Source organism: Esox lucius, chromosome 10 (genome assembly GCF_011004845.1).
Source record: "Esox lucius isolate fEsoLuc1 chromosome 10, fEsoLuc1.pri, whole genome shotgun sequence".
Classification (NCBI taxonomy): Eukaryota; Metazoa; Chordata; class Actinopteri; order Esociformes; family Esocidae; genus Esox; species Esox lucius.
Genome location: NC_047578.1, coordinates 7,035,982 through 7,062,493, shown reverse-complemented (window position 1 = coordinate 7,062,493; position 26,512 = coordinate 7,035,982). Strand labels below are relative to the sequence as shown.

The 26,512-nt window shown below is 43.6% G+C and overlaps 1 protein-coding gene across 5 annotated transcripts in view; it reads left to right on the top strand.

Annotated features, from left to right (window-relative positions):
• Nucleotides 1-26,512, top strand: part of csmd3b (CUB and Sushi multiple domains 3b) — a 418,091-nt gene that overhangs the window by 164,524 nt on the left and 227,055 nt on the right. For all 5 annotated transcript variants that reach the window (XM_034294760.1, XM_034294758.1, XM_034294759.1 and 2 more), the window contains one exon: nt 19,973-20,085. In XM_034294760.1, the coding sequence (XP_034150651.1) occupies nt 19,973-20,085 (113 nt within the window). The remainder of the gene's footprint in view (nt 1-19,972; nt 20,086-26,512) is intronic.

Here is a 26,512-nt window from a genome sequence, read left to right as displayed (position 1 = left end):
TCTGTGTAAATAGAAGCTCTTTGCTACCTCCCTCCGTCTCCTCCCTCTCCCGCTCTCCCCTCCCTCCCTCTCTAAACCTCCCATCAATCCCGCCCTTCATTTGTTATAAACGTTTTATGCCGATCTGTGGACGGATTCCCGCCTGTTTGCGTGTGGTCGTACGTGCTCTTGCCGTTAAACAAATCACTTGGATCATGTAACACATAACTGAAGCATTTCAAACTAAAAGCTGAGGGAGCAGATAGGTGTTACCATAGCGTCCTGTATTTCACTGATGGCTTGCAACTTAGGGTCGGTCCTGGGTGAGCCTCGGGTGAAGACCAGATGCTTGTGGAAGTGGTGTTAGAGGGCCAGTAGGGGGCGCTGTACCATGGCCGTTAAAATGTATGCACTGAACAGGAGTGTGATCTAAATGATTGAAAGTTAATATTTGAACGAAGTTTATTACAAGTGATCAAGTTGCTATCCAGCAGAGAGTCATGTGTCTATATTCTGCGTGTGGGCGGACGATCCAGGGGAACCCACCTCTCAATCGGACCAGTTTCCCCCGCCGACTTAGAGAATCAACTCTGGGGGACATCTGCAGCATTTGGGTCAATCGTTGAAAGCAGGAACCCACCGCTCGATGGTCTCGCTACACAGGCATACTCGTCAAGGCCCATACAGTCTGTGATTCGAGTTTTAAATCAATCCATTAAATAAAGTGCTTTTGGTGAAGGCCATTTGGCTATTACTTAAGCTCTTATAAACAGTGACTGGAGCAGGAGCAACATGCAGGTTTCTCTTATCATTTATGTTATCAGTCCTTTGCAGACCACTTGGTAGAAGTACATTTGGATCTTCAAGTGCCATTTTGAATAATGACAAGATCCTCCTAATATATTTGTTTTAATGGATCTCCTGTGGCTGCAAGAATCCTCAGTCTGAAATGTCCAATATCTCATCTTGATTGGCTGTTAGATTGTTCCCTTAGACAGACAGTCATTTTCTATTGTACTTAGTAAGCCACAGAGTACTCACTGAGTAAGCGTTAATTCCTACTCACCTGAACAGGCTGAAAATCCTGGAAAACTTTTGAAACAGTTTTTACACTTTTTAACGTCCTAATTGTCCCCTAATTGTCCCAATTTAGAGTGTTATTCTGGCCTCCTCGTGTTGTAATATCGTTCAGATTACTGGAATATTACTGGAAAGATGATGGGATTCTTGAATACATTATTTTCGCTGTTTAAATGTCTTTATGCCAGATTCCTCTGTTGCTGCCTACATATGTGCTCCGTTTGAAATGAAAATGTTTGCTAGAAAACCTAAAGAACAGCAGCCTGCTCATGAATAAAGTATAGCAAACCAACCAAAGGTTTAAACATTTCACTCGGGGCATGTCTCGGTGAAGGTCCTTGAAAAAATAAAAAATACAATGTTTACATCTGCCAATTGAACTCACATGACCCTTTCAGGAAGAAAAGACAGCACCGACAAAACAAACAGGTACAATGTTCTCATTTCAAGCTTTTCCTGCTTCTAATCAGTTGAATTATGCAGTCTGCTGATTGTTTCAACGAGTCGCTCCTTAAGATGTTAATAGTGTACTGTTGCTGTTGGATATGGTTCACGATGTGTCAACAAATGCCTGTAATTGCTATTTTTATCGGGACACCGGTGATGCAGAAAAGTCATAAAACAAAGTCTATCGGCTTACATTTCGTAGCTATTCATTCCTAAGCCTTCTCAATGCAGAGGCAACGGTGGATGCCGTTGCCATGTCTTGCTGACCGAAAGTGCCAGAGCGGAGTTCCGTTGTTCGTAGTATGTGTGACTTTCAGACCGTTCTACAAAGTGCACTGTCCTGAGTGCTCCCTGTGCACTAAATAAGGAATAGGGCACCATTTGGGACGCAGGCCTGCATGGGATCACTTGGTTTAGACGTCGCTGACAGAGCCTACTACTGCGGGCCAAATATATTCTACTTTTCTTTGTCAGATCAGATGTTGTCACTTCCACTCCGACACTCCCACTCTTGCTTTTCTTTTTGTCATAGATCAGATTCAGCTATTCGGCTGGTTAATTCTATCTATTTTTAGTACAGTCCTCTCTACAGTAGCCCGCTAGCTCACTTGCCATGCAGGCTCCAAACGGGATCTGAAGTATCACTGGCATCTCAGGGTCCTCGTGTTGTGGATTGAGTTGGAGGGAGAAAGAGAAAGGGAGGGAAAGAGACAGCGGAGAGAACGAGAGTGAGAGAGAGAGATAGAGAGAGAGTGAGAGAGTGAGAGAGAGAGAGAGAGAGAGACAGTGAAAGAAAGTGACAGCGAGACAGACAGAGACAGCGAGAGCGAGAGACAGTGAGAGTGAGCGAGAGAGAGACAACGAGAGAAAGACAGAGACAGCAAGAGAGACAGTGACAGCAAGAGAGAGACAGAGACAGCAAGAGAGAGTGAGAGAGAGAGCAAGAGAGAGACAACGAGAGAAAGACAGAGACAGTGAGAGAAAGAGTGAGCAAGAGAGAGACAGAAAATATCAATGCATGATTGGCTTTCTATCTGTCCCCCTGTCATCCGCTCTGACACAGAGATGGGTGAGTGTTGAGCCTCGCTGTCGCCTCCTGCTGCTTGGCTCTCCTGTCTCTAAACTTATGAGTCAGTGGAGCTGTGGAGCCGGTATGTGGACTGAGGAAGATCCAGAACACATGGTGCTATCAAACCCGACCCCAGCCCACCCACCAGGCGGAGACGGGCGGCCGGCTGGCACACAGACCCAGCCAAGCCCAAACACGGTTCCACTCCAACCTGGCTCCACACTGGAAGGGCCCTTGGTGTTTGGAAGCCTCCCTGCTTTGTCCTGCTCTGTGGATGTGGAGATGAGAGGGGCAGCCGGTGCTACTGGCCCATTCTTTGTGACGGCTAATGGTTCCCTGACGGCCTGGCCTGGTCCGACACTGCTCTGATCTGGTCTGGTTCAGGACCGGACAAGTCTGGGCCCACTAACACTTTCTTGGAGACTCAGGCTGATGGGCTGTCCAGTCAATCCAGAGGGCACAGCATAACGGAAACTTTTTTCAAACCTCTACAGTCGATCCTATTAGGGGTTCAGCAGTGATACTGGGAGAACAATGTTGGTCTTCTTCTTGGCATTTTTTCGGTCCTAAATGCTCATTCTTGTGAGATGGAAAAGCTCAGAGAGGACCTGGCGTGCCCTGGTAAATGCCCACAGGCCAAATCCTGTCTTGCAATCCCTTGCTGTTTGGCATCATGGTGGTGTTGCAATAAGCCATTAAAAGTGGAAACCATGTAAGTTTACCCCAAGAGTCATGAACATTGGCAGATAGTTCCATCTCCTTTCAAGGAAAAGGTTTTTGCTGGATCATGGTCCAGAGTTTCCAAATAGTGTTTAATTGCTGGTTTATCAGGTTTGAGTTTTAAGTTAATAATGTCTTAACAGTGTTGGGAAGATGGGAGCTGGCAGCATGTGTTAGGATTTGTTTATGACAGTTTGCAACGAATTGTTTTGCGAGCTACTCTTAACTGGGCTCCAATACACCTGGACAAGTTGGAAACTGCTGCAGTAGAGGACAATTGGCAGCTCTAGTTACACTTCCTAGTTTCACATCTTACTTAAGATGGCTTTATTCATCAGTATGCAGTACTTCAGCCAGAAACTATACTCTATATTATTAAGTATTCTAATAAGTAATGCTTTATGTTTGTGTAACACTGATGCTGGTTGTTAAAGCGTGTTGGTGATTTTACTGCACTTCCAGCAGTTGCACTATGACAAACTGAAAAGATATATTTGATGCCGCCTCAGGATTTATGCAAAGATGATTTCGGCCCCCTGGGGTTCGGGGATGATGCCTTTCTGAAGGATCTGGATGAATGTAATTCCCAAGCTGCCTAACTCTTGAGAATGAGGTTGTATTCCAAATCGCTCCCTATTCGCTTAACGCTGCACTCATTCTGACCAGGACTGGGGGCTCGTCTCGGGTCAGAAGTAGTGCAAAATGTGGGGAATTAGGCATCATTTGGGAGAACACACACAGTCTCAGGAGTTAGGGAGCTTGGGAATTTAAGCCCTCTTTTGGATTTAGAAAAAGAAGGGGAGTAGGCTAAATGGTCATGGACACAAATTATATAAAGTCTCTGCTTGTAATCTTATGTTGGCAGGTTGGACAGGTTGTGCAGGCTGTGTACATGTCATTTGCCTTGTGCACCTCAGAGCATGCATGTAGTTTGCATTCCCAAACGCGCGCGCACACACACACACACAAACGCTCACACACGCTCATGCACACACGCAACCATGCACACACATTCTTCTACCTATTTCTTGCTGAATCACCTTCAAAACCAATGAGCCTAAACATGGTAATACCAATGGGGGTGAAACAAAACCTTGATGAATGAGGTCTAATTTCAGCAGTTCAGGCCCCGTGGAGGGACAGTGGCTGAGAGATTCTGTGGGCACACCCAAGGGCCCCTCCAGCCTGCACCATGCTTCCCTGCCACTGAGAGAGGAGAATAATTAACGGTGGCCTTTTCCTCAAAAGCCACTGAAAATGAGAAAGGGCTGAGCCAAACGGAAAGAGAGAGAGCGAGAGAGCGAGAGCGAGAGATGCTGGACATCTAATAAACTACCACTTTTAACGACCAAAAGGGGTCACTCTCCTTGTACACCGAGCCCTCAGCCTGGTGTGAAATGACTAAATAAGTGACATTTAAGAGCCTTCCACGTGCCTCCGCTGTCAGTTTCACGTTGCAAGACACAAACACACCCCAACAATCCCACCCTGCCCTCGGCTGCCTGTCAGAGTTTCAGAGTACCAGGTCAAAGCCTCTAGTACCACCCAGTAGGATGAAGACAATTAGGCCAGAGTTTCTACAAACATTGGGTGATTTTCCACTAAGTGCTATAATCATGCCTGGCCAAGAGGCCTGGCAGAACAAACAGACATGGCCACTTAGGACTGAGGCATTTTGTTTGGTTAGAAGATGCGGGACAACACAAAACTTGGCTGGAGGTTCACATGGCCGTCTAGGGGCTAACTGACCCCTATTTGTTTATTTGTGTCTTTGTTTGTTTGTTAGATGCAATGAATACAGTTTTACTTATCATTATGCAAATATAGTGCCAATTCCTGAGTGGTTTAAACTAGAGCAAGGCTCCGGCAGCAGCAACGCTTAGGGTTTGATTCTACTAAAAAATACAGTCTCCCTGTCACCGATCAGGAATTCATTTACATATTCCAGTATCATTATGGAAATGACATAATGACAAACATAATGGATTTAACATAATTTGAATATGTCACCACACACAGTTCTGACCATTCTTAAGGATATCGAAGTAAAAGAAAAATGGAAAATGGAAAACAAGTTGCCTGTGTACTTAAACTCCATGTCCCAATCAAGGACTCTGGATCTGAGTACCTCCTAGACAGTTTATGGAATGAAAGCACTTTCCAAACCCTCTGATCGGTCCTTGAAACAGATAGCGCCGTTCCAGCCCAACCTATTTCATCATGCCCTTTTATCTTTATGCCTTTTGCCGGGTCAATATTTCAAACAAGAATTGGTTCTCAATTGACTTGAAATAAATGTGGTGACATCACCACAAACAGCTTCAATGGAATTACTCTCAGACTGAAGAACTACAAAGCAAGCGATGGTGCAGTGGAAGAATTTGGTTAGACTCATCAGGCGAGTGATTTAAATGTGCCCTATCATTGTACATGCTACACAAAGCAGATACCTTATGTGTCTTATTTCTGTTCTGTATGGACGTGGGCCTAAAGAAAACACAGGAAGGCCTTGTGAATTGAGGATCTATCAGGCCTAATGATATGCTTTCCACGTCCTAATCAATTCTGCTGGCTGGTACACTCCTCAACGACGTTCACTTCTGGGAAATCTGCTAAGCCAGGATGTAGACAGCATCCCGAAGCAGGAAGTGAATGGGCTCTGACCTTGGGCAGGATGAAGCCAAGACTAATGTGATCTTTCTCTATCTCACATTCACACACACAAATCACTGAAACACACTCACACACACAAACACAAACACACACACACACACACACACACACACACTAATACATTAATTCAGTGGAAATGACACAAACTGCACAGGCAAGGAAGATACCCGGACAGACAGATGTTGTGTGCGCACATGCTCTGCACAAACACAACCTGGGCCCACCGCCAGCGTCATCAACAAGGACAAAAGCACACATTAAGAGCACCCCCCTTTCCTCTGACTCTTGCATGCAAGCAAGTGAACACGCACACACGCACGCACACACACGCGCACACACACAGATACACATGAACCGACAGAGGAAATCCATTAAAGTTATCCCCTATCCTAAAGAGTTTAGCTAGTGGAAGGGGAAGACGGAAGTACACAGCGCTCAGCGGTCCAAGTTGTGACATTCAGGTGGTAGGGATGGCTAAAGCTGGAGGCATTTATCAGTGGCTGTGCAGCCATCAGGCATCTGGGGGAAAGAGGAAGATAGAGGAGGCCAAAGAGGAGGTGGCAGACGACCAGGGAGCTGTCAGGTGGGCCAAGGTAGATAAGAATGGAGGGCAGAGGGGAGCACCCTCAGTGGGACCCCAAAAACTGAAACATCTGGTTATCAGGGGAATAGACATTTCTAACCAATCTTTCATTTTGCCTGAAAGCAGGTTGTGAGGTGTTTGTTTTTGGTTACATCAGGGCAGGACAGGAGTGAGCAAATTATAATTATGTTTGGTTACATCAGGGCAGGACAGAACGTGCACGTTTTTTATATATTTTTTTCATCTGTGGTATATTGGATGTTGGAATTCAACATGGGCTGCACATATGACATCTGATATGTTTGCCATGGCTTGAGGATGTTGGTTAATGTAGGCACAGACATGGTTTGAGAATGTTGGTTAATGTAGGCACAGACATGGCTTGATAATGTTGGTTAATGTAGGCACAGACATGGCTTGAGAATGTTGGTTAATGTAGGCACAGACATGGCTTGATAATGTTGGTTAATGTGGGCACAGACATGGTTTGAGAATGTTGGTTAATGTGGGCACAGACATGGCACGTGTACGAACGGGGACAAGCGGTGGTAGAAGGGAACTGCTTGTCAAACACACCCTAGATAATGGATAAAGAAATACATTTAAAATATAAATAAAATAGAATGGAGAATGGTGAGAATATTTTTCCTGAACAAGAATTGAGGCAATGCTTCTTAACATGATATGGTATTTAACAGATGTGCACCGTATTTGTGCATTTGACAGGTAACCTAATGATAATGCATATAAAGCATATACATTTGTTGAATTGCAGCCCCGTGTGAAACCATTTAAGTGTCCAAGATAATGGCAAATCGAAAATGAGGGGGCAGATGTTGCTCTGATGGACATTTTGGCACATTCTGCATTTCGCGGAGAGTGTGTTATTGGAGAATACTTTTGCATTAAGTTGAGTGGCTCAGCAGATATGGTTGTGGCAAGTTTTGACACTTACTTTAAAGAGGAAATCAAATGAATCTGGTGAACATCCAAGATAAATCCAGCCTCAGGTTTTTGGCAATGGGCTATTTAAGTAGGATGAGCCCTGGACAGTAAGGGTGGAGCTCTAGACCAGTCAAAGTAACGTTTTGAACCTTTCAGTGTAGAGCTCTCAACCCTGTAGTAGTTGAACTCTGAAGCAGCAGGTGTAAAGATCAGTAGCTCTAGTAAGAGAAATCTGAACCAGTGGCAGGTTTAGGCTGTAAGTGGAACTCACATTTACACTGAATTGGAGGATTTGGGGATCTGGACTACAGCTAGACGTGGCTTGGTTCCCAGCTGGCGTGGTATTTCCCTGTATAGTGCACCACTTTGACCAGAGAGCCCTATAACCCTATGGTTTTATGTCAAGAGTAGTGTACTATAAAGGACAACGTCCCATGCAGTGTCTGTGCCGAGATCCATGGAGTCTCAACTGTTGTCGCTCTAACAAATACACCATGTCTTCAATGCGTACATCCCAAAAGGCCAAGCTGCGGTATGGCTCCTGAGAGTGCAAAGCTATTTTGTTGTTTGAGTGTGTTGTTTAAATAGCCGGATTGTGTTTTGACAGGTGCGGGTGTTAATCTGTGAGTCAGGCCGTTTGGCAGTGGGAGGAAGACCCACTGTCCGTTCCAGAGCATGCCTAGCTAGCGTACAGCCATCAGTCATCAGCCCCTGGCCTACAGCGTGTTAGCGTGTCCCGCTCTGACGCCACCACTCATCTAAGCGGAGCCAGGATGAGCTACATGAAATCGATCTCATGTGTCACACCGGATGTGTTAATTGCGGATAACCGCTAGGCTGCTCGTAGCTACGGTATATGTCAATCGGCTCGCTCCGTGTCATTTAATTTAAAACCCAATTTTCGTCTGCTAAGGAGGACAACAAATGTATCTTACTGGGCTAAGTTGTAAACCTATTTTGGGGCTTTTCAATGTTGATGTGTTAGCCACTGTGGTTGGATTGTTGCTGTAGTGACAAAGTATATATGAAACTACAGCTTCCATGAACATTTCATGCAACTAAATAGCTTATCTGATGCTTATCTTTTAGCAATGGATGATTTAGGCCAGGCTTTCCCAAACCTTTCATCAGGCCTCCCCAGACAAGTGTTTTGTTTTAACTGTAAACGTGCGTAGATGATTCAATTAGTCAACTAATCATCAAGCCTTTGACTAATTAAATCAGGCGTGCCAATTTAGTGCAAAAACAAAACTGTCTGGAGAGGCCTGAAGAGAGGTTTAGAACCACGTCATCCAACCCATGAGTGTTGAGCTACAATTATCCCAATTCACAGCCCCACACTCACATTCCAGACCCACAGCATGCCATGCTGCTGACTAAATTAAACCGTTGTCCAGTCGTTTTCAGTTGAATTTGGGCCAGAGTTTGTGAGGGAACACAGAACAGCCACAGGCAAGTATGCGTCTCCTCCTGAAATAGTAATAATAATAATAATTATATCAGTGCGTTGGCCGCTCTTCTGTGCCTACAAGCGGCGGGCAGGTGGCACGCGACAGGCCTGCTCGGCAAAGGGAACGAATCTCGTTTGAAACCACATCAGGCTTATTGCTTGAGACTCAGGCCGTTGTGCTGCGTTGAAATGGCTGCTAGGTATGAGGGCTCAGCTCTGCCTGGCTCACAGGCCAACCCTCTGAACACTACACTCAGCAGGGGAACAAAATGTCACCAAGCTGTCTGTTATAGGAAGAGGAGGAGGGAAACGAGGCAGAGTCCCCGGAGAGGAGAAGAGGGCAAGGGCAGGAGTGCCAACCGCCTACTTTTCGCGGCCATATATTTAGTGTTTTGATTATGAATTTCCATATCCATATTGAATGTGATTGAGTTCTGCTTAGCCCTTCTGATGAGTTTATGCTGACGGCCACGGGTCAGTGATCAGTTTTCGACGGACTCAGTAAGAGTGTCTTGCACATGGTCTCCCCGGTAGAGAGAAACTAACATGTTCACAGATGGCTCATCAATATGACCACTCGTATAAGACCACAGACAGCTGTCCCCTCAACCTGACCAGGGCCTGTGTCGTACTCCATTAAAATATCCATGAGCACTTTGATTTCGAAAGGCATTTCTGTGTCTGCATGTGTTTGCATGTGACCGCATGAGTGGATGCGGTTTCATGGGGGTTGTGTGGATGCTGTGTTCATGTTTTTGTGAATCATTAAAAGAAATCCATGAGTTTAGGTGAGTTTGCTGATATTTGCATGATGAATGGCAGGTCTGGTTAGGTCCCATTTGAGAATAAATTAAACAGAACTACTTTGCCTCCTCAATATTTGCTAAGCACATTCACTTTGATTGCACAGAGTGTTTCTTTGTCAGGTTTCAGGGCCATGTTTAGTGAATCGGTTATAAAGTGCACCAGAGCACGATAATAAAAAGAAATGTAATGAATTGTGTTTCTTTACGGGGCTCCTTATTCAAATTGTGTATAGATTGATTTGAATAAGGAGGCGTGTTTTACCATCGTAATCATTACTCCTCATCATACACATACAGTATCTGTTGTAGAGTACCGAATGCTATGGTTATATATTCATGATTTATGGAGATCACAATTCCTTTCAAAGGAGGAAAAAGCACCTTTGATCATAAATGCCTGTAAGGGCATACAAAGTGTCTGCATTATAAATTGCTCTGAGTGATTCATTGTCCACAAAGTCATATTAATATGCTGTATAATCTTGAAATTTGCTAATTAAAATTAAATTATGCATTTAATTATGCTACAGTTTCCCAGATGGTTAGATAGGCGTGTGATTGTTACCAACAACACGCGTTTGCGCTGTATATTAGCCAAAGTCATTAATTACAATACATTCCGGTGGTAAAATTTTACAAGTTCTCTGAAGCGTGACATTGTTTGTTCGGTAGCTACATCAATGTGATTACCTGACCTGATACCGTATACCTTTTAATATAGGTCAGTAGGGGGACATCTTCATATAGCTGCTCTTTATAGACTTGTATTCTGGGTTCTTAAAAAAACAGAATAAAGAGCCAAGAGTATTTGAAAGAATTCAGGAAATCTTTGTTAATATATATGGAACATGCTTTGCATATTTTGAGCGCATACTGTGTGTGTTAGTGGGCTTAGGGAGGGGGAAAGAAAACTTGGCAAGAAATGTGACAAAATATACTGGCATCAATAAAATGACATAAAAACTAAAACAAAGTGAAGGTATGCTCGGGTTAGATTTGTCACCTACCTACTGTCCTCATCTCTGGGATTGATGCCATGTTCCAGTCAGTATACTTGGACGGACGACAGTGTCCCTGGGCAAAGAACTGCAAATGAATGGGCAGAGAAACTCACCACCTCCCGCTTCTGTCTCCTGAATATCATAGACCAACTGCAACTGTGACGATCAAAATGAGAGAAGCTCATCTGTTGAACAAGTTGAACAAGTCACTAAAACTTTCCAGGAATTACATTATCTGAGATGAAAAGAGAAAAATTCTGTTCTGGAATCTAAACTCTTGATGGTTGCCAAGTGGAATATTTGCATATAGCTGAGGAAGAAAACTGAGAAAGATTATATATATATATATTCATTTTTTATTTTTTTTAAGAGGAAGATAACTGACATGTTATCTCCATGTTTTCAATGGTATTTTACTAAATGTTTACCTGCTAGGTTTACAGAGGACATAATCTAACTCAAAGCAATTCAATTAGTAGTATTTATTGGAGGAAAATTGAGGGGGTGAATAGGTGGCACAGTTGTAAATGTGGCCAGGACACCAGGTTTAACACCTATACTCTTACAGTGCCTTGGGGTCTTCAATGACAACAGAAACTCAGACCTGGGTGACGTGACATCTGAGAGAGGCCACACATGCAGAGCAACGTTCCCCTCATTGGCCTGGGGAATCAGGATTTAATCTGTAGACCAAAGGGGACCAGTGAGGAGTGCCACTGCTTTGCTTCAGATGCAGGACAGCGGTGGAATGCAGACATCTGAGAAGGCTCAGAGGCATTGATCACTTCCTCCACATAGCTGCTCATCTACCTTGTTGTCAGGAATATAGAGGGATAGAGCGTCGCCTCGCGTTGGGTCGGCCAGTCGATACAGACATTCTTAGTACCACCGTTCTGAACTTGTAGTGAGTGATGGACCTGGCTCCTATGACCAACCAAGTGTTGAAAATTGATCGGTTCTTACAAAGTTCTTGTAAACCTATTTCTATTTCCCCCCATTCATCACCCTGACCTCTGAAACAGCTATGAAACAACTTTCTGTGAACAAAGAAGCAGTGAGTCCAAGTGATTAAGAGGGTTTTGTCACTGAATAGGAGGCATGGTACTGCCTGGGAAGGGTTTCGGGTTTATGAAGGAATAAACCATGCAACATGCAAGGCGGTCATACCAAATAGGGCTACTGTGTAATATTCACTTTGACGAAGAGACTAACGCAGTCTTGATGTCTGTTGAAACAGAGTTTTTCTCCCTTGTTTTATCCCCTAGCATCAGCCTGACATGTCAACCATGAAAAGAATGGAACTAGATTCCTACAAAACTGGTCTTGTTTAAAAATAAAGAAAAAAATAATAGAACTCTCGAAAAGTGGTTAAGAGACCACTGCAATTTTTATTTTCCTTAGATCATCATCTCTATACACGGCAGCCATTCCATTCCAGTGTCTGTTGAAGTCCAACACAGGCACACCTCATTCTACTGAATGAGGTACTGATTAGGAGATCACCCAGATCATCATTATTTAATGAGGACATGTATAAAACATTAATAAAAACACTGCTGTGGTGATCACTATCCTCTTGCAATAGGACCAGCTGGATGGCGAAAACGGTGCTAGATGTTGGAATCTAAAATATCTGTTAGGGTTTGATAAGGGCTCAATTCTGACTTCACAGGCGCAGGGACACAGTGAGCGTCAGGTTGCTTCCATCCTTAAACTTTGAGCGTTTGCATAGGATGCCGTGGATATTTCTCAGATTTCCTTTTTAATCTTAACCTTGGTAGTCTTATTAAGGACATTAAGCTCTTGTAGCCAATAAGTAGTCTATTAATTCAAGATTACATCGCAAGATGTTGCCAAAGTTTATCTGAGTGCACTTATATCTGCATCACTTTTTAAAGCAAGCTAACGTGGTAACACATCTTCTATGCCAGAATCTAACGTGAACATTTAAAAAATAGACATTTTTTACATTTCTTTAGATGCAACTGATTCATCATTCCGCCTTTCATAATGACTGTGAAAGACACATTTTTCAGAGATTCATATTCGTGAACAAAACAAACGTATGTCTTTTGATTCTACCACCTGAGGTGTACTCCTTCTATTCCTGGTCTATAGCATGGACCAACACAAAAGGCAGCTTAGCTGAAACCACTCCTGGGAACCAATTGAATTTACAAGTCAGCCATGTCACCCTGGGATGAATTTATTGAGGGTTCTTCAGTGGAACTTTCAGAAATGTGTAATAATAAATGAAAAAGGCTGTGAAGGATCGGGCAGAGTACATACAGCCCACCTTTTATTCTGGCCACGTTGTGAGCATACAACACGGTAAATACTCTAGTGGAGCAATTTCTGCTGTATTGAAATCCTCGGCATTCCACTTATGGTCTCTAAAATGTACAGTTTTGTCAGATTAGTCACAGAGCCCTGGTGTTGTGTGAAGGAAGTGTGTAACTTCACATTCCTGACTTACTACCGTCAACATGTGTGCATTCATTTGTGTACACCTGATTTAAGACTAGGCCAGCCAAAAATTGGGCCCCCCCGCTCCTGGTCCCTGTCCATATGAATGTGGTGTTGCGTTTCGAGGACGTTGTGCGTGTTTAACTCGCGCTTAAAGGTGGTTTCGCCTAATCAAATGTTCTGTCATGCTGCCTGAGTCTCGAGCCCCTCTGACTCAGTACCCAGTGAGAAATATGAGGGGATCAATGTGAAGGACCTGTTTGAGAGGAAGGCTGTTGGAGAATCATCCAGAACTCAGTAGGCGATCGGCTTTCTGATTTGACACAATGGTGGGAGCGTCCAACCCAGGGACTGTGATCCAGGAGGAATTTTAAAACACAGTCTGGAATCAGTATCTCATGCAGGAATATCACGCCATTGACAGCCACCCCCGCCACCCCCTACACACACACACACACACACACAGCCACACACACACAGACACAATCCCAGAGTGTTGTTGGTTTTATTGTACAAGATATGTAAAGAATGGGTACCGTGATAGCTTTTGTCAAACTGATATCCCAGTGGTTAGGAAGGAGTAAAGGCTGTCTAGAGGCCATCATTTAGTGGGGTTGAAGTTTGATTATATGAAAAGAATGCCACAGGGTTGTCAACCACCTTTCATAAAGACTGTGCAAGGATATGCCTTTGAAAGTACTGTGCAAAAGTCTTAGATACCTAAAAGCCTAACTGATGCCATTTATTTGGGTGGGAAGTTTCAATAAAACAATATATATATATATATATATATATATATATATATATATATATACATATTTCTCACATATATATATAGTATTTTTTTACAAATAAACACTTACTATCCAAATTAATGACTTTGGTTTGATTGTCAAGTGCCTAAGACATTTGAACAATTCTGTATTTTTTAGGAGTTTGAGTCAAAGAATTTGGATACGTTATGCATTCGGGAAGAAGCATTGTGGTGATCATTAGCTGTCTTTATAGAGTCAATTTGTTATCTAACAGGTCACATCTTCCTGTTCATCAAGTCTGATAGTGAATGGAGGTGCTGGGCCCAAGCCAAACTCTTTTAAAAAGGACAAGCAGCAACAGGGGAGCGAGCTTAACTTTTATTAGCAATGTCCCCACTCAGGGTACCATTTATGTTCTTGTGTATACATTTATGTAGGAACTATCATAACACAAATCCCCAATCATGAAATATGAGCCATGTTTCAGTACCTAGCTACAGCTCATCTAGGAGATGCCAGGCTGCCCATGTCACAAGCAAGTCCCAGTATTGATTCACATGCAGGCCTTGCTTTTACATTTACATTGCTGTATTTTCGTAGCATCCGCATCATAAGTTAGCCAGACAAGACGACTACAAATCAGTCTTGGTGGGAAGGAGTATATTTCCTCTGAATATAGGACCTCAGTCAACGCAGTCTTGCCTAGCGTAAGATTACTGAGACACTTTTAAAATAGGATTCTGAGATATGGATAGGGACTCAGCGGTGCCAGGACAGAGTTTGGACTGATCTTACCGGAGGTCGGTGTGGGATGAATGAGAAACCGTTGGAAGCCAGTTGTTGTCCTGGTGTTGTACGGTTCTGGAGGTGGACAGCAGCAGTTTTCCTCACTGCAAACCCAAGCTCGGGGGAAGTGAAATGTGCAGGGTGACCTTAGGGAGCTTTTTTAGGGCCGAACATCAGATTTGCTGCGGCGAGTCAATGCCCAGCACACAGCGTGTTGCGGTAGTCCAAACAGTACATGGCGACAGCCTGAAATGGGACCTGCCCGCCTCGTGAGAGACGACGAAGGAGTGTCACGGAGCCGAGTGACTTGGTGTACACCGAGCCCAGGGCCCAGGGCCGGTTCTAGGCATAAGTAACATAAGCCGTTGCTTAGGTCCCCCGACCGCCAGGGGGCCCCAAATCACTAGGGACTTCCTGACTACTAGGGGAGAGGGGGCTCCCAAATAAAATGTTGCTTAGGGCCCCCGAAAGGCTTGTGTCGGCACTGCCTGGGCTACACCGAGCCCTGGGGCAACACCAAGCCCTGGGTCAGACAGTGATCCTCTCCATGCAGTCTTTTTGGAGTCACCGGCCAGCTCTGATGCAGTCCAGGAGCGTTCAGAGATTTTTAATGGCAAACCATTTTTCTAACCAGTTTTAAGGAGATCGGGGGCCGTTTCTGGAGTCACTGCCATCAGGCATTTGTACAGTGACAGGAAGCCTGTGGGGATACCTTCAAACTGGATGTACAGACATGGAGACTGTGTCAGTGATTTCATCTGACTGCGTGCGTAAAGAAAAAGGGTTTGATTGTCAACATTTTGAACTCTCTCTTTAATTAACTTTCACTGTTGTATTATGCATTGTTGCTGAATGGACTAGAGATGCATGGTTGGAAACCGTGAAATTGTTCTTTGTTTCAGTCGGTTCCTGAAGAGAAATTAAGTGTTGTTTTTTTTTGTCTCTCTGCACCGTTAATGCCATTTAGACCCGAAGAGGGCATGCTTTGGATGAATACCGTCTCAGCCTCAGAAATATGCTTCCCTTTTACCTGTCGTCTTGTGTTACCCACACCACTGAGGATTTGACCGGAGCATTACAGAAAAGGACTCTTGTGGTTGGTCTCGTTTGGTCGGAAGCAAATGGTCTGACCCCCAAACAAGCAGCTTGAACTCCAGTTTGGACACCTCCCCATCAACCCTGTTGACCCCCGCGTACCCCAGTGAAACGCCAGGAAATATGGTTCCCACAATCCAATGGGGGTGGGGTGGGTGGGGGGGCGCTTGGCCGTCTGTGCCAACGTGTGAGGAGGCAACGAGAGACTGTTCGGCGGTGCAGAGGAGGGGGAACGAGGGAGGAGGCGCGTGGAGCAGCAAGGTGGAGGGCTCCGCCACAGAAGGAGTGCCCATGGAGAACACTGATTACTTACTTTCAAAACATCAGTTTGATGGAGAGACGCGCGTCGCCTCCCAGCGGCCTCTCATTCGTCTCTGACGCCTGGGTTGTGATTGATGAGGCGTCTGCCAGCGTCGTACACTGCCTGCCTGGCGCTCCAAATCCTCTCCCTGCTTCTCAACCTCTCCTCGCCTTGGGTGTTTGCACGTGTGTGTGTGTGTGTGTGTGTGTGTAAGCATCCACCACTGGTCTTAATTACGGCTCAGCAATTAAGACAGATTCACTGATTAAAGGACATCTAACCTGCTGTCATTAGTTAATAATTAATCTCTCCACTTATTTCAAATGGAGCTTCCTATTGATCCCAGGTAGACGTGACTTGGAATGCAAATGTGGTTGTGTGTATGTGTGTGTGTATGTGGGTGTGTGTGTCTACTTCCTCGGATGGCCATACAGTAACACATGACACCATAGCTTTTGCCACAAGTCAGCTTATTTTAGTATTCTGCTGACTGATATTAGGTTTGGAATAAGTGCTACTTTCTACTTTTTTACATTGTAAAGAAACACCAAACTAGAAAAAGTCTATTCAGTCCTGTCATTTATTGAACCCCTGTCAGACTGCACAGCCATTCAGCCATCACTGCAGGGATGTTAAAGTTAATATTAGAATTGCGATGAGAATGCTTGACTACTTTGATGACAAATGGGAGACACTGTCGCCTCTTGTTATCACTATCAATTCACACTAAGTTATTTTTGAGACCTTGAACAGCATATAGGATCCAGCAGGACAGGAAATTCATTGTAAATGCCTCAGTGAATAGTCCGTCACTATTGCCTCTCTCATCCGACTCACTCTTCCCCTCCTTCCCTCTCTCTTCCTCTATGTCCTACCCCCACCATTTCTTTTTCTCTATCTTCTGTCACACAGCCAATGTTTGTGTCATTTATATTTTCGGAAAATGGAGGGGAGATGGGGGAAAAAGGGCCAGAGCTTTGAGACTGGCATGTATAATAAATTACCTCCCGATTCTCATTGGGAACGTCATGGTCTCTGCTCCATCTGGCCGAGCCTCGCTCTGCACTACGTTACAATCGACGCGCTACATTTTTATCACTTAACGTTAAAGAAAAGGAGGACTGAATTATGGGGCGATTGGTGTTTCAGAGGCATTGAGCGTTGGCCGTGGTGTCATCCGTTGACTGTTGAGGGACAGTGATTGGCTGGCTCAGCTGGATAAGTCCAGCTGCGTCCACTCAGCTCCGTGCCACTGCGTAGGCAGATGTGCAGTCACGGTAACCGTCCTGACAGTGACAGGAGCAAGAAGGCCTCAGACTATTCAAAACACGATGGCAGAAAACATTAAAACTGTTGTTTTGCTTCAACTGATTATGGAACACTAAATTATATGACATGGAGCAGCCATTTTGTTCTGGGTCAGCAGCGCCTGGTCTCCAAAGTGTCATTAAAAATAGGGGCACATTATTCCTAGCCAAGTGGCCAGCCATGATTCACTCCGACAACACCGCTCCCAGCGTTGTCCTCACATGCCCAGTTAGTCTACAGCCGCTCAAACCTTTTGTTCACCCAAAATTCAAAAATGCCCTCTCTAACACACCCAAAGCATGGATAGTTGTCCCTCTTAATCCTTCAACCCAAATGCTGCTTTGAAATGTTACCCACATGCAGGGAACCATACATCTGCCTTCCCGCAGAAGCATACATCACGGACAGAAACATCCCGGTTTCCCACTTGCCACTCGCTTGGAGACACCTTGGAGTGAGATATGTTGATTAAATTACACTTACCCGTATGAAAGTTTTTATTGGCTTTCACTGTGATTTAGGGGGAACAGTGTGAGTTGTAGAGCTGGGGCGTGGGCGTGGGTGTAGCTGGGGTTTGGGTTTCGGGGGGTTGTTTGATGACAGCACTCTCGATCTGCTTGAATTACGTCCAACCCAGAATGCCAACTCATTTAATTAAAATGTGTGTTGTCGGATGGCGGACCGCGACACTAGCCAATGACGGTTGTCCACGGAAACGTCACCAGCCTGCCGGGTTGCCTCGTGCTCCGGCGGTGTTACCGACGCCGACGGCTTCTGTCCCGAGCGCGCGCGTGCTTCGAAAGGTTGCCACCCGTGACCTTTGCGAGGTGTTCAGTGGTCCGTGTGTGTCAGGTGGATTCAGCAAGCGGACCAGCGCGCCTCCTGAACCCTACCTGTTTGTTTTGAGACGTCACCGTCTGTCTTATATAAGTTGGGCCTGTTTTAGAAAAACCCCCCCACCCGTACACGTTCTCCATAACCCAGCCTGCGTTCTATACCTGTGAACATATTTCAAACTGTGCGCGTGTCACACACATGGAAAGACGTTGTTGAGAACTTGTAGGGATGTCGCGATAAACACGCAGTCAATTTATGCAGTTCATAAGTTCAGTGATCTCTAGCAGACTGAGCGGAGGTTCTCTGTAGAAATGGCATGCTTCCAAACCAGTGAGAACACTCACCCCGCCGACTGTGTGCGGCGGTGGCGGCGTTGAGCCGCGCCAGAGCTGTCTCAGGGCGCAGCAAGTGCACCGCACGGGGGGGGAACAAGGGCGTCATTTGGGACGCCCCCGGCTGAGTGTGTTTAATGGAGGAGACTTTAGTGTGATAACGGAAATGATATGGCAGCGCTCCAGCCTGTGGAAGCCATTAAGCCCGTGATTCATGTGACCGTGTCCTTTAATGACATCTCCCGTCAGTCATCAATAAAGACATGCCGGCGGTGCCGGCGGGTGGGGGTTAGGGCGGGTGGGGGTTAGGGCGGGTGGGGGTTAGGGCGGGTGGGGGTTAGGGTGGGAGGGAGGTTGGGAAGAGAGCAGCATGTGTGACCTATGTGCCCGGTTCCTCCTCCAACGTCACGTTTGGACAAATCACTCTTCGCCTGGTCTTGTAGTCTACTCGTCGCCTGGGCAACGCTGCCGGTGTGTTTTAGGCGGAATGGGCAGGTTGAGGGACGCGTACACTGGCGCTCGGTATGCACATTGCCTCTACACGACTGTGGCGTTTGGATCACGCGGAGAATGCCACGGGATCCCTCGGTGCTTTGTTTTCCGATCCGTCCTCCGTTAGCCCTGACTTTGGGGACTCAAATGTGTGGGTGTTGGTGGGCTTTGTTGATGATTTGCAAGCATTAGCCAGTGTCATTGGGACTGATGCGGGAGGGTCTCCGTGCACTTCGTTTATGCTTTGCGTACCCTCTTGTGTGCCAATACGCCTGGGAGGCAGGCTTGGGCCAGAGGGATATTGGTATCTGGGTGTAGCTAATAGGCTGTGGTGGAGAATCCTCTTTGCGGCGTTGTCTGTGCCAGGGGGCGTGCCGCTTCCAGCAATGTCATGCAGCTCTCGCCGCTGCCATCACACTCCGAAGCTGGACACTCAGCATTTTTACGTTTTACGTAACGGTACGGACATTAGTTTAGGTTGGACGGTGTGTCCTAGTGTCATTGATCTGTGGAGGTACTCCAGCACTTAAATGGGATTGAATATAGCCTACTGTTTACTGACTTTGGATAATAAAAAAAAATCCATTTGTAACTTAATTGCAATCATAACTTTGTATTTTTTTTTTTTTTTATATGTGTATGTATGTATGTATATGTATGTATGTGTGTGTGTGCGTGTGTGTATGTATATATATATAAATATATATATATATATATATATATATATATAAATAAAAAAGTTTCTCTATTTTGACTGACAGAGACTTAAAGACACCAGTGGTGTATCTTTGCTGACTTTAAGCATGCAGTAAAATGCCTAATGATTTTCTTCTCTTGTTTCCCTCAGGTTATCTGGGATGAATGTCCCTTCCCCTATTGTCAGCAACAAGAACTGGCTGAGGCTTCACTTTGTAACCGACAGTAACCATCGATATCGGGGCTTTAGCGCCCATTATCAAGGTAAGCCTCTGTTTCAATCACCGCAAAGGGCTTAGGAAGGACTTCCCTGACCACCTTAAAACTGAAAAAAAATTGTAAGAGCAGAGGAGGCCCATTTAAATAAGAGTGTGTTTAAATAAGAGTGTAATCCTTTCAAAGCCCTGACAGTCAACATGCAGCACTCTGAAAGTGGGATAAAGCCTGTAACTCTTTTTTTCTGTCCTTCTACTTAATGAGTGTTCGTTTTTGCCATGATAAAGCTGTCTTGTTAGATATGCTTTTTTTTTGTTTGTCTGACTTAGTCTTTCTATGATCCTGCCTTTTAGGAGTGTTATATTATTACCAGTAGAAACAGATATTTACTTTCTCTAGGAAACTGTGCATTTTGGGCAATTAGCGCTTTCAGTTTTCACTTTTAATTAGAAACCTTTCTCTGTATCAATGCCAATTATGCACAGCACAGCAGTCAATTTAAAAAAAAGTGTTTTGTTGTATAAGCTTGCATGCCTTTTCCAAACTAACCAATAGATCAACAACAAATCACCTTTCTCCACTTTCTGAAAGTGTCTCTTTTTCCATCATATCAAAAAGCTGCTGATTAAAACAAACCAAAGCTATAACAGATCATCCGGAATCATTTACCAACATGTGCATTGCTGAGTGTTGTGTTTGTGGAGTTATTCTGACACATATTTACCATAAACCAAATCTTTAATCATTTTCACCACACTAAATAAATGCTACACTATTTAGAGACTTGGATGAAATATGGAATGTGTTTGCCTACTCTTACAGCTTGGGAAATGACAAAAGAAAATGTTATCTGAAACCCCATGCGGGCTATGAAGTGCAACATTCCTTTAAATAGATGTTCGATGTACCTACAGAGAATCGTTGATGGTTCCATTCTGCGATTAACTATAACATGAACAACATATCAGTTTTGGTCAATGACATGACACTGTGTGCAAAAGGCATTAGACATAACCAATGTATATCCTTTATGTATATCTCAGATTCTTTTTTATGGTCGCTAGTAATTTTTCTGCAAAGCGACTGTTGAACATGTATGATCTGAGTGTTTCTTCGTATAAGCCCCGTTGGGTTCCTCACACCCACACTTAGCTTTGACTTCACTGTTTGTCTATTACTTGTCTTTTCGAGGTAATAAAATGAAACAGAATCTTCAAACAAGTAACATTCTTCTAGCATTTCAGATCCCAGAATGTAGCAGTATTGGATAGTGGACAGTAGGCACACACTGAAACAGATGGACATCTGCAGTCAGAAAGGAGCTCAGCGCATTTAAATGGGCTTATTTCTGTTCTGGACACCTCTCCTGAGAACAGTGTTATAGGTCAAGTACTTTTCACATCTACTGAAATGACAAAGTCTGTATGTAAAGAGCCCAGAGACAGAAGAGGGCATGAATATGTTATTTTGTCATATTATACTAAGCTTTGTAAATAGCCAGCAAACTATTTGGCTAATTCCCCAGTAATGAGTATTTAATTGTATGTACGTTATATAAAAGGTCAGACCCTTAGGACTTTTATTAAACACAGATTGCATTTATTATTGATATTCTCAACGGAAAAGAACCATAGAACATCATTTATTTTGTGGCTCCATGCCATCAGCAGTGACAGATTTTAATTCTATTTAAAATGGAAAAAGAGATGACCAAACAGATTAGACTCCTTTCAACTAAGACACACTATTGTAGTGTTTTTGCACATATATGAGACATGGCAGAGGTGAAAAAACCACATGGCCAGGTTAAATTGCACCTGCAACAGAAAACCAATATTGGTAGATGATCTTAATGTCTTCTGTTGATTGCTGCGAGTGATGAATTGGCCCGTTAAGAACCGCCCTGTGTGTCACTGCTTGTTGCGACCTTCCAGGTATACAACACCTGACGATGGTCAAGAAACCCAGTTTCAGGCAACAGCTGCAAAGCGCCTAAGGACTCGGAAACCAGCCCAAAATCCAATTTACCCACCTGATCGGTCTGAATGGAATGCCATAAAAAGGCCCGCTCTCATCTCTGATTGAAACACAGTTATTGACATTAGGCAGCTGTTGCTCGCTCTCTCAATGCAACTCATCTCCCATAGAAAGTCCGTCTGTGGCTGTCAAATTGAAGCCACTACTGGTTATGCTGCCGGGAATTTTTCTCAAGACAGCCGCTGATAAGTAATGAAATTGAAGACGCCGCGTCTCAGCTTAATCGAAGTTTGATGGGGAATTTGAACCTGTGCGTAATGCTCAACCGGTGCATTCGTGTGCATGTAGCCTTGCCACCGTTCAGTACTATTGGAAATGAATTCAGTCGAAGAATGAACTGCCTGATATGGAAGTCAGATCTTCTCACTGTTGACGTGTTCTGCAGCCCTGCAGGTACTGTAGACAAGTTCATATATAAACAGAAATACCCACCTTCTACGAATAGGATTTAAAAACCAAGGACCCTTTAAAACCTTTCAAGGTTGTGTGAGAAACTTAAATGTCAACAGTGAGTCAAAGAAATAAAGCTTTGGGGTGCCTTCTTATCGTGCTTAGAATTAACATTTTCTGCAATAGAGCCTCTTGCTGTATAACATACAGGATCTCACAGCCCAGTGCAACAATTTATTTGAACGTTGCGGTCAGAACTAGGACTTAGGACCAGAAGAACTGGTGTCGCACTGCTAGCTTTGATAAGGCTTGTATTTGATGGCCAGCCCTGGTCCTCTGTCATGAGACCGCAGGCGAGTGCAGATTCATTTACATTATGATTTTACATTGGCCTTAGGGGGATAAATAATTTAACAAGTTTTACTACATTTCTGTCAAATGTGGTCCTTCCACCGCTAGTATATATGATAATGTCATTACTGGTAGACTCTGTCCTTTTGCAGCAGCAGGCCTCTTTAGCAGGTCTTTAGTTTTTCAGGGTGAAAAAATGCTCACACCTTGATAATTGACATTGTTTTTTTAGCCATTGGCAGCTAAAGTTGCCTAAACTTAGTAGTTGCTGTTTTAAAGCAAGCAGAATCACGAATGGAGTTTATTTGGCTGGTCGATTACTTTCAGGCTGAGGACACCAATGTAAAAAACCTTGCTTTAATATCTGTTCAGGACGAGTATGCATGACTGTAAGTGATTTAGTATTAATGATATTTGTATTCACATTGATGTCTGAGCAGTAAGCCAGACCGGCATGTCAGGTGCCACAATTTGATTAACGAACAATCGAATTATACCACAATATCAAGTCATTTAATATGCAATCACTTCTGCTCCACATCCGGTAAGGTTCCCAATCAAGCAGCCGAAGGCAAAGGGTAATTACTATTGACTTATGAGAAGTCCCTCAAGTGCACTGATGTATAATGAAGAAATAAACGCTTCTGGGCGACTTAATAACCGGACACAGATTGTGTGATAAGATGGATTTCTTTTAATGGTTTTTGAGTCACTGTCGTAAAGAATGGCCAAGACTTTTGAGCCACCATCTGTAATTTGTAGAATTCACCATCTAGAAAACCATTTCTTGGCGAGGAGCTCAAGAACTTCCAACTATGGGAAAACAACAATATTTATTTATGAATAAGCATCTGTAGTTGAGCCGTTTCAGAGAGCATTTCAGTGCCACACAAACACACTGGCATCACTACATCTTTCAAAATTGTAGTTTCTCACAGAGGCTGATGTCACACTGTGCACTCACAATTTATAATGCAAGCCCACGGGATATAGTGTTGCTTTAACTTTAACCATAAAATGCCCCTGGGAGACATTTATTTCTACGGTGCCATTAGGCTTTGGATGGCTCTCTTCATCTGAACTCATAGCTCTCATAAAGGATCTCTTTGGGGAACAAGGTCATCTTAAGGTCAGCCCCCATTGGACATTAGTTGATTTGTTAAACTGCAACAGAGCTGTTGGCAAAAACTACATGAGGTCTGTCATATTTCATATGTCTTCAGATATTTTCAATAATTCATTTTATAGCTTTGGTTAATTTTTTTAATGCAAATAGACGTTTTTCATGACGTCTTGTTCTGTTTCACATAATAAAGCACTTTATACTTCAGTCATTTAGCAGACTCTCTAAATGTTTTATTACCTTTAGTTTCTTATGAATTCACTGGGATAGTGTTTCGTTTAAATTAGCAAAATAAATGTAACACATGGCAGGTTCAAATCAAATACACGTACGATGTAACTTGCTTGTTAAAATATTCAGCACTGTTTATGATCTGCATTTGAACCACCTGCTGAATTGCTGAGTGAAGCAATGCTAATCTTCTCGCCCTCGGCCCTTTTATTTGGAAGCACAGTCTGTCAAGGTGGTCTGGACCATATGTATAGAATCCGTCACCCCTTTTCAGAAAGGGGTTAAGGGTGACAGGTAGCAAAACCATTCAGGCCCACTGACTGTCTGAAGCAGTGAAGGTTACATGAAAGATGGCCACAAAGTATTTTCTTTCAGAACCCTGATAAAAAAAAAATGACCCTGCAAATACCTTGTAGCATGACTATGGTCCTGTTAAAAATCTGACACAAACAGGCAGAGAAGATTTACAGGCATCTTTTGTTAACACAATGGATGAGGTGTTTTGGGAGGGCAAGGGCTTGCCCGGAAGAGATTGGAATACAGTTTAGGGTTAACATTTTAATTTCAATGATTGTTTTAAAAACTACTTAACACTACCAAACCTTTGGAAAATATACCAGGATTATCTAGGTTATTGACAAAACCTCCAGGGTACGTGGACATAACATATAAAGAACATCCTAAAAACATCCAAGGGAACTACTGGGAATGACACAAAACCTCTAGGGGACTGGGACACAACAGACCCCTGAATTCATTTTAAGACTTTAAAAAGGCACTCAACAGAAAGTTACTGTGGGACATTTATGTCCACTTGACCATTATCAAAGGTACCCTTGATAATGATATGCTGAAACCCTTTAAGGGACCTGATTGGAATGTTGCTTAATGTCCCCCTGAAACGTTTATTGTTCCTTTGTTTTCAGGGCAGAACTTCAGCCAAACACAGTGGATTGTATTAGAGAATACAACTTCAGCATGCAATGTGTTTTCAGGCCAGTTCCTTTTTTTGTCAAGCAATGTCAAGCAATTGATCAGGACTCTTTGTGGGATCCCTGGACATTTCATTTTGACATCTGAGTTATGGTGTGCAGTAAGAAAAACGCTAGATAGCTGAAGTAAGCAGAATTAAACATGAATAAATAAACAGACTTTTCATGGAATAAATCTGGACAGTAATTTCTCTGTATATAGTCCTGTAGCTCCCATAACGGACTCTAATAAATAAAACAACTTTATGGTGTTACAGGGCACCAATTTCAGCTTGCATTGTCCATTTACCTTATCTCCTGAAAGTTATGAGCGGATAATTCTGTCGAACTGTAAAATCCTTATTTTCAAACTGCCAACCAATTAGACACGGCGGAACGTGCGCCCGCTGTTCAGGGGGTGTGTTGTGATAGACGAAAACGAGGTAATGACAGTGTATATTTGGACTGAGCGGACTGTAAGTACCCTTTGCTGTGCCTCGAGGCCTGGACTGGCCTCACACCGTTAACACAGCTCACCTCACTGCCACAGTTCAATTATGTTCCTACAACACTAACATTGCTGTATCGGCCTCCTAACCCATTGCCTTCAGGCAAGGCAGAATGGGATATTGTGTCCTGGGTTGGCTGCCTGAAGTGAAATTCCCTTCTATGGCTATAGGGTAGTGCCGACTGCAACATTATGGTACATTTTACACATGGTTATTACTGTAAGTACTGTTTTTATACTTATTATTAGTATAAGCACACTCCAAAATTTAAGTAAATGATAGAACAGTAGTAGTACTGTGTACACACTGCAGGATTCCCCATGTAAATACATGTCTTTTTTAATTACTGTTTTCAAGTTGCCCCTAGTCAAGTAGCATGAGTATGAAACAAGTGGTAAATACATACAAACACATCAGTGATTCCCTGTAAACTTGATGACATGGTAGTTCTGCCTAGTCGTTTTCTTGGTGTCACCGTGCATTTTGATGATATTCTGTAAATTGGAATTACATTGGCATTTTGACATGCCTTGTTTTGACAACATAATAACTGTACCTTTCTGTTTGTAGTTGGAGAAAAAACGGTCTGCAGTTTCATTTGTAGCAGATCTCCAACAGAACATTAAGTCTTCACCAATGGGCATCCTGGCCTTGTCAGCATCAAATGCCAAACTCAGATCCATTTAAAATAGACTAATTTAGTTTCTTCCGGTAAAACACAGGAATAGCTTATTTTTCTCTTTATTTATTCATGAAAGGAAGCTGACCGGAGGGTTATTATATGGGTGCAATTAAATATTCAGGTTTGGTTGATAACAGGCCAAATTGATGGTGCCATTAGTCAATCTCACATTTTTTGTGTG